Genomic DNA, 9414 nt, shown 5'->3' on the forward strand with positions numbered 1-9414 from the left:
CAGTAGCTTCATCTGTGTCTCCCACATGAGTGCAGGGCCCAGGTACTTAGGTCATCTTCTGCTGCTTTCCCAGGAGCATTAGCAGGGAACTGGATCAGAAGTGGAGCAGCTGGGACACAAATTGGTGCCCAAATGGGATGCTGGCACTGCATACAGAGGCTTAACTAGTGGTGCCACAGCACTGGCCCATAAATAAATAAATCTTTAAAAAAAATTCTGTTGCCAGCATTGTGGCATGGTGTGTTAAACTACCGCCTGTGACACTAGCACCAGTTGGAGTCCCAGCTGTTCCATTTCTGATCCAGCTCTCTGCTAATGGCCTGGGAAAGCAGTGGAAGATGACCCAAGTGCTTGGTCCCCTGCACCCACATGGAAGACCAGGATGAAGCTCCTGGCTCCAGGCTTTGGCCTGGCCTGGCTCTGGCTGTTGAGGCTACTTGGGTAGTGAACCAACAGGTAGAAGATCTCTCTTTTTCTCTGTCTCCCTCTGTCTCTGTAACTCTTTCAAATAATAAATAAATCTTAAAAAATAAATAAGCAAATTCTGATAAGAAAAGGGAATGGGTTTGCACTTAGGGTAGGATATACTATTTTCATTTTGTGCCTTTTCCTTTTATAATTTGAGCAGAGCAAAAATATGAGTGATTCTTGCAGGAAACATATTTCATAAATTCTACTTCATCTGTTTAAGTCTCAATGAGAGTACAAGGCTGTGTGTTCTATCCTCAGCAAGACAGATCACTCACTGGACAGCGACGTGAGAAGGACTGGCAGAAAATCAAGGAAGTGACAGGAAAGGCCTGGTGGGGCTGGCAGAGGAGCAGAGCACTTATGTGAAAGGGAAGATGCTGGGGGTCGACCAAGGAAATGACAAGGTGGTGGTGGTTTCACAGGAGAAGCCCCACAGGACCCCTGTCGCCTGTAGGGGTTAGATGGATACGTGCACCATGATGGGCACAGGCCCTGCAGTCGAGTTATAGCTCTGATCTGATACCAGACCTCTCCTTGTTTTAAGGACTATTCCTCAAACCTTTCACTGCTTGATTTTAATGGGTTAACTTCCCACACACTATTTTTCAGTGTTGTAAAAAGAACAATTCTAGAGATCTGTTTGTTGGTGAGATCAAAGTGTCCCCACACAATCATAGGAGCAGTATGGGATGCATTTGTGTCTCTGTAGGAAACCTGAAGCAAGGTGATGTCTTTGACAGGAAATAGAAATGGATTTCAGTGATGCTCAATTTTCTTTCCAATGCCTTAGCTCTTCTCAAAAGTGACTCATTAATTCACCATATTCAGGTTCTAAAATAAGAAATTTTATCCAATGGAAGTTTTAAACATCTAAATTTGCTGGTAGTAATGAGAGAGAGAAACTTCTAGAAAGAGTGTGTGTATGAGAAGGCAGGCGATGCAGGGGCACCAGCCAACAGTGGCAAGTCGTGGCTGACTCAGTCTGGGGTAAATCAAAGGGAGCGTGGTGATTTTTCTTCACACTTCAGAACAAGACATTCATCTTAGTTCTTCATTGCTAGTACCATTCTCCTATGATGGGAGCCAGGCCTCCTTAGAGAAGTGGATGATTCTATGTCTGAGACAGGAAAAGGATGAGTTAAGCTTGGAGTACCACACAGTGCCAGACAGTAAGGAAGTTCTCAAATGAACAAAGAAAATGAAGCCATTGTTTGGGGTATGCCAAAGGGACCCAGGAGCCAAATGAAAGAGCTCCCAATTGGCAAAGTTGGAACAATTTGAGCAAATAAATAAAGGAGTATTGGATGATAGCCCAAAGTACAAAATAAATATCCCTGAGTCTATACTGATATAAATAAATTATTAAAAAAATAAATAAGTGGAGGAGAAGAGACAGATCTTTGTGCAGCATTCCAAACAATTTATACAACACTCTGTCTCCAAGGAGAGAGCACCTAGTCACCCAGTGCTTCTGGGAGGACTGCATGGGAAGCACTGAATGGAAAAGGAGTGGAGGAGAAGGGTAACTTTACAGTGGAGAAACCGCAGCCCCTGCCGAGCAATCAAGGTCAGCTCCACGTTCATAATGTGACAATCAAGGTCAGCAAAGTGTCACGTTCATAATGTGATTTGAGGAGAGGCGCTTCACTTCTGCGGTTCTCCTCCCCAGATCTCATACCCCATATAATCATGAGACAAATGTCAGAGCCGTCCCATTATAGGGCATCTTACAAAATACCTGGCGGGACTCCTCAAACCTGTCCAAGACAGCAGAACAAGGAACGACTGAGAAACTGTCAGTGTAGTGGAGTTTAAGGAGACAGGGCAGGTTATCTTAACATAGGCTCCTGGATGAAACTGGAACAAAGACTACGCAGATGAAGAACTAAGGAAATCTAAAGAAATTATGGACTTTAAGGAATGAAAGTGTATTAGTATCACTTTATTAATTTTAACAAATGCATCATAGTAATGTAAGATGTTTAGAATAAAGGAAACTGGTATGGTTACACAGTATATAATGATAATATATAAGCTAACAATGGACTGTGTGGACAACAATAGTTTCATAAAACTGTCATGGACTTCAAGTATTCCTATCACCCGGTGATGCTGTAGCTATTTTAAGGTCATAGTGCAACATCTAAATCAGGTGTTTTTGGTGGTGTTGCTGGTGTAAATAAGTCTACTGGGCTGCCAATCTTCTAAAAGTACAGGTGGACCATTTAGTAATTGAAAATATGAAATTGAAAAGGCTCCTACATCCAAAACGGGAGCATCAGCATGATATCACAAGTGGAAAAATCTCACAATTTAAACTTTTTGTTTCACGCACAAAATTATTAAAAATGCTGTGTAAGGGCCAACAATGTGGCATAGCAGGTTAAGCCCTTATTGGAATGCCAGTTTGAGTCCCTGCTGCTCCACTTCTGTTCAGCACCCTGCTAATATGCCTGGGAGCCCAGTAGATGATGGCCCAAGTGCTTGGGCCCCTGCCACCCACATGGGAGATCTGAATGGAGTTCCTGGCTCCTGTCTTTGGTCTGGCACAGCCCCAGCCATTGAAGCCATTTGGGGAGTGAACCAGTGGATGGAAGATTTCTTTCTCTCTTCATCTCTCTCTCTCTCTCTGTCACTCCATCTTTCAAATAAATAAAGTCAATCTTTAAAAAAATTGTTGTATAAAATTATCCTCAGGCTGTGTGTAGAAGATGTACGTGAAACATAAGTGAATATTGTGTTTAGCCTAGAGTCCCAGTTATGTTATCTCATTATGTATATGCAAATATTCAAAACAGAAATTAGAAAGATTTCTGTTCCCAAGTATTTCACATAGGGATAGGGATATCTGACCTATTGAGAACATATAATTATGTCTAATTTATAATACTTGATAAGAATAAAAGACTGTGGTACTCGCTTATGCATTTACCATGCTATACCTTCTGGTTCTACTTTAAAGTATACTCCTCTAAATATTTATATATATTTAACCATAAAGCTGCTTCAGGCAGGTCCTTCAGGAGTTCCTCTAGAAAGTGTTGCTATCATAAGAGATGCCAACTCCACGTCTTTTTGCCCCTGAAGACTTCCCAATGGGACAAGATGTGAAGGTGGAAGGCAACAATGATCTTGACCCATGAAGGTCTAGGCTAAGGTGTGTGTTTGTATCTTAGATTTTTTAAAAAGATTTATTTATTTATTTGAAGGTCAGAGCTACACAGAGAGAGAAGGGGAGGCAGAAAGAGAGAGAGAGGGAGGGGGGGGAGAGAGAGAGAGAGAGAGAGAGAGAGAGAGGTCTTCCCTCCAATGGTTCACTCCCCAGTTGGCTGCAACAGTTGGAGCTGCACAAATCCAAAGCCAGGAGCCAGGAGCTTCCTCCGGGTCTCCCACGCAGGTGCAGGGGCCCAAGCACTTGGGCCACCTTCTACTGCTTTCCCAGGCCACAGCAGAGAGCTAGATCAGAAGTGGAGCAGCCAGGACTTGAATTTGCACCCATATGGGATGCTGGCACAGCAGGCAGCGGCCTAATCCACTATGCCACAGTGCCGGGCCCCTTGTGTCTTAGTTTTTAACAAAACACTTAAAAAGTAAAAAATAAAAAAGATTTTTAGATTAGAAAAAGGTTATGGAATAAGGATAAAAAGAATTTTTATACAGCTATACAATGTGTGCTTTAAGCTGAGTGTCATACAGAAGTTAGGAGTTTAAAAAAATTGAACAGTTTATAAAGTAAAAGTTACAGTAAGAGGTTAATTTATTGTTGAGGAAAGAAAACTTTTTGATAGGTTTATTGTGCCCCAGGTGTACAGTGTGTATAAAGTACAAGAGCTAAGGTAATGCCCCAGGTCTTTACATTTTCTTACTTACCACTCATTTTCTGCCTCACCCAGAGCAATTTCCAGTCCTTCAAGCTCCATTTATGATAAGTACTCTACACAGACACACCATTCTTGATCCTTTATGTAGTACTTTTACAGTACCTTTTTTGCTGTTTAGATATACGCATACCTATTATTGTGTCACAATTGCCTACACTATTCAGTACAGTCACATGCAGTACAGGGTTGTGTCCTAGAAGCAAAACGCTATACCAGTGGCCTGGGTGTGCTATAGACTATAGCATCTAGGTCTATGTAAGTACACACCATGATGTTCACATAACTACAAACACTGAATGCTGCGTTCCCCAGAACATACTCTGTCATAAGGAAATGCATAACCTTTAAATGCCACAGTTGGATTAAGTGTCTGCTCTCTTAATACCTCACAGGGAGCAAGTTTCAGCAAACCAATCAACGGGAGACCCACTTAACCAAGCCTTAGCACATGTATGAGTAATAGCTCATTCTCACTGGGATATTTCTACTGTATGTATGGCTGAAGGTTGGGTAGATTAGAGGGGAAAAGAAAGCTGAGATTGCTATTCACCTTACACTGAGGAGGAAGCAGAGTGGAGCCAGAGCTGTGAACAGATACTCTGCCTCTAAATCCAGTGACGTTTCTCCCCCCAACATTAGTGACCACTCAGTGAGTCATGGGACTATTGCTCTAGAAAAGACAAGAAAGAGACCCCAGCAGACCCTGTATCTGTGGATTTAGGGTGAATGCCTTCCTCCACCTTGGAAGAAATGTAGAGCATCAGTGAAAAAGATTCTATTTGTCTCCTGCAGGCAAAATTATAGATGATTTAGAGGCTTGTATTATGTTCCTTTCCTTCTTCTTTTCCTACCTCTCTCCCACCACCATTTCTTTTGTTTTGCCTAATAATATTTCACTATAAATATTTCTATGAATATTAAAGTGTTTCAGGCAAAAAGAGAAAAATTCTGCCTTTTTCATCTATTCCCACCATTGATGGCCATCCAGATCTATTTGGAGTGTGTGTGTGTTTATAACATGCTATGGATTCCTTGTGTGGTTGCTACCAGGCTCCCCAATAATAGTCCTCTCTTTGGAAATGACCCAAGATACCCAGGGATAGATCTTGGAGACTCTAGAGAACTCTCCGTGCATTTCCAATCTTTCTTGGACACGCTCAATGATCCAGGAATGGAAAACTGACCCAAGTCTAGGCTATCAGAGTCTCTCTCCAGTGGAGGGACTGGGGGCTGGGAACTGAGCCACTTCTCTGGTGGTATCTAAAGAGCATATTTGGGCACTGCTGCCACTGGTGCCCACGGGAGCCCTGGTCTTTTCCTTCCCTTTCCTGGATCTTGATGCTTACCCATGTGCCACCAGTTGATCAGGTGTCTCAGTTCTCATCCAAAAAAAAAAAAAAACTATTTAATTTTTAATGTTTTGTTCAAGCTGACCCAAACTACTTTTCCTTACAATTAAAATGCACAAATATGTACACACTGAATATTTCTAAAATGGATTCATAGAGCTCATTATGTTCTGAAATTTCTCCTCTACTTTGTGCTATGTATTGTGAACACCATTCTACACACATGCATAGATTGACCCAGTTCATTTTAGTGGCTGCCTAGCACTTTGGGTGTGGATGCAGGGTAATACTTTCAGCTATCCCCCTTTTGATAGGGTATTTCAGGGGTTTTGTTTGGTTTTCTTTTGTTTTTGCCATGAAAAAACAATGCTGAGTGCAGGGGATGGGTAGGATTATGGGAAGTTGGGAAGGACATGATTCCTTTTTTCTCCAATCCTAACTCCAACCTTTCTGCCTCTCCTGAGACAAACAGCTATAGGAGACTCTAGGGTCCATAAATGTTCAAGGAGAAATTTGCACTCCGTGGATTGGGGAAAACAGCTAGAGAACTCTCTCCACCTAGTCCCCATCCTGGGAGTTTTGCATAAATCAAAGAATCTAGTCAAGAGTGTGGTCTCGGAGATCTGTGGCTCTCCAGGCCAATGACCTCAGCCCTACAGGGGTGGGCCAGATCTCCTGGGCTCCCAGGAGACCTACAGGAAGTCAGCTCAGCAGGCAGAGTCCCCTCTGCTCCCAAAGCAGGGAGAGTGCAGGATGCTGATGAGCAAGCAAGCTTCCTCCAGGTGATCCAGAAGGGGCCTGGCCATCCGGCTCCTTCACTGCAGCCTCACGGGAGAAACGCTGCCTCAAAGAGAACGGAGGGAGTGGAGAGCAAGAAACGCACCTGTGAGGTGTGCTGATCGTCAGGGAGAGAAGAGCCCGCTCGGACCAGCCAGAACACATGCTTGGTGAAGTCAAAGCGAGACAGATGAACAAACTGATCAAAGAAAGCACATTTAAGGAGATGCGAGCAAATACAGACACAAATATGCACACACTTTCCAGAACTAAAAATGCGATTGCCCATCTAGACAACACAGTAGCTGAAGGAGATTTGCTAATGCTCTGTTAAATCACATCGAGGGTCATGTTGAAATACAAATCAAAAATTAAAGAGAGGGACGTCCTGAGGGAAGGGAGAGGAGACTTGGGGAGTGCATCAAGGCTATCCAACCACCAGTTCCTCAGGAGCTAATAAAGGAACAGATGGAGGGGAGGTAATAATTAAACAAACTGGAAGAATATTTCCTTGCAATGAAGAGAAATACGAGTCTGTAAATTGGAAGGGCTCACCAACTTCTGGAATGAAGGATGAGAAAACATACACATTTAGGCACATTCTACTAAAATTCTTCGATTCTAAAGAAAAAATCTCACATGCTTTAACTTTTGAAGGTAAAAAGTTACCTCCAAGAGAACAAAGAATGGGCCTCATTGGCCATAGACACAACAACAAAAGAATAGCCCCAAATCCCAAAATTGCCAAGTTCTCATTTATCTTATTGATCTGGGAAGGATGTTTACAGATGTGCGAGAATTTAGTGCCTATATCTCATGTGATCCAAAAATCCCAAGTATGGCGTAGAGTAGCACTTATAAACTCATTTGCCTTTAGCAACCTGAGGATCTTGTTAAATTACATGCTCCAACTCAGCTGGTCCAGGATGGAATTCAAAGATGCTTTGCATTTCTGGTGTTGGCGCTTGGTCTAGCAGTGAAGATACCTGTTAGGATGTTTGCAGCCAACATAGGAGTGCCTGGGTTTGATAACCACCTCCAGTTGCTGATTACAGCTTCCTATTAATGATGTTACCTTGGGAGACAGCAGTGATGGCTCTGTGATTGAACTTCTGCCACCCATATCGGAGACCTGGGTTGAATTTCTGGCTCCTGGCTTCAACCTGGCTAAGCCTTGGCTATTGTGGGCATTTAGGGAGTGAACCTCTGTCTCGCTGCCTGTCAAATAAACAAATAAAATGTTAAAGTCTTAAGTCTTAAAAACGAAAAGATTCTGTATTTCTAACAAGTTCCTGGGAGGTGCATCCACACTGCTGGTAGGTGCACGGGCCTCCAGCAGGGACTCTCAGCATGGCACTTTGGGACCCAATCTTGGGTCTGCCATTTCCTGACTCTGCAAACTTGTTCTTTTTTTTTTTTTTTTAACTTGTCAGATGATCCTTTATTCCAACAATTCCTCTGTGCTGCTTAACTAGCCGGGCACTCCACGGCACCACTGTTGATGTCATCGATGATGTCGTGAGGGTGGCGGCCGTCCACGTTGCAGCCCACAGACTGGGCGGTCCCCAGGATCTCCTTAATGGTTCCGGAGAGTTCTCTGGCTAGAGACCGGTGGCGCACCTGCTGGGCAATGTTGACGATCTCATCGAAGGTGATGTTCCCACTGTTTGATGTTCTTCTGCTTCTTCCTGTCTCTGGGGGTTCCTTGAGGGCTTTGATGATGAGGGCCGAGGCCGAAGGCACCACCTCGACCTGGGCCTGTCGATTCTGGATGGTCAGTTTCACTGTAATCTGCAGCCCCTTCCAGTCACTGGTTGCCTTGGCAATGTCATCGCCAACCAGGGGGCCGATCTTGGGGGCCAGGGCAGACTTGGCGCTGACCTCGCCACCAGTGCACCACAGGTATACGACTTTGATCTTGTTGGGATCGAACTTGGATGGCATGGTGGAGGCGCCTGGTGTCGGATGAACCCGGATTCGGGACAACCGAAGAAAGTTGCACCTTGGCCTCCTCCGAGCTGAATACCGAAAGCGCAAACTTGTTCTTTAGCATTTACATGTTTCTGTTCTTTCATCTGTAAAATAGGAATGAGATGTACCAGCCTTGCAGAACAAAATGAGACAACACAGAGGCCCACATTGTGGCACAGTGGGTAAAGCCTCCGCTTGCAGTGCCGGCGTCCCCTGCGGGTGCCAATTCAAGTTTTGGCTGTTCCACTTCTGATCCAGCTCCCTGCTAATGCTCCTGGGAAAGTACTGGAAGATGGTCCAAGTGCTTGGGCCCCTGCAGCCACGTGGGAGACCCAGAAGAAGCTCCTAGCTCCTGGCTTCAAATCAGTCCAGCTCTGGCCATTGTGGCCTTTAGGGGAGTGAACCAGTGGATGGAAGACCTCTCTCTCTCTGCCTCTCTCTCTCTCTGCCTGTAATTCTGCCTTTCAAATAAATAAAATAAATCTCAAATGAAAGAAAAGAAAGCTTACACACAGGATCCCATAGTGGACTGCGGTGGGTGATCTGGTCAGAAGCGATAGCAGGGCAGCAGATAGGGGAAGGATTTCCATGCTTACAGACCAGAGCTGGGGTAGGAGATCCTCTTACAAGGTCCGTCTATGCTTGCTTTAGAAGCCAGCCCCTACGCATTGTGTTGGCAGTCCTGACCTCGTCAGGAAGACTCCTGATAGCACTTAAGCTGTCTGACCAGAGAGTGGCACCACTAACCAGCAGGTGGTCAGTGTCCTTCCGAAGTTGAGGGAGAGGTTAAGACGGAGGGACAACACTCCGCATGATGTCACTGTGGTTTGCTTTCACTCAGCACACCAAGATCTCAAAGCCTAGACATTCCAGAGTGGGAAGTGCTGAGTCCTGGTGCCACCGAGATCTTTCCCGGAAAAGAAAAAAGGGAAAGGAAGGAAACAAATGTGCTCAGAACTATGGGA

At 44.4% G+C, this 9414-nt stretch overlaps 1 protein-coding gene across 1 annotated transcript; it reads right to left on the reverse strand.

The window, feature by feature from the left end:
- Positions 1-7908: 7908 nt before the first annotated feature.
- Positions 7909-8494, reverse strand: LOC133749307 (large ribosomal subunit protein uL11-like). Its single transcript, XM_062178502.1, has one exon. The coding sequence runs from the start codon at positions 8420-8422 to the stop codon at positions 7946-7948; it is 477 nt and encodes a 158-aa protein (XP_062034486.1). The 5' UTR covers positions 8423-8494; the 3' UTR covers positions 7909-7945.
- Between the last annotated feature and the right edge of the window lie 920 nt (positions 8495-9414).

The sequence above is a fragment of the Lepus europaeus genome, chromosome 2, assembly GCF_033115175.1.
Source record: "Lepus europaeus isolate LE1 chromosome 2, mLepTim1.pri, whole genome shotgun sequence".
Classification (NCBI taxonomy): domain Eukaryota; kingdom Metazoa; phylum Chordata; class Mammalia; order Lagomorpha; family Leporidae; genus Lepus; species Lepus europaeus.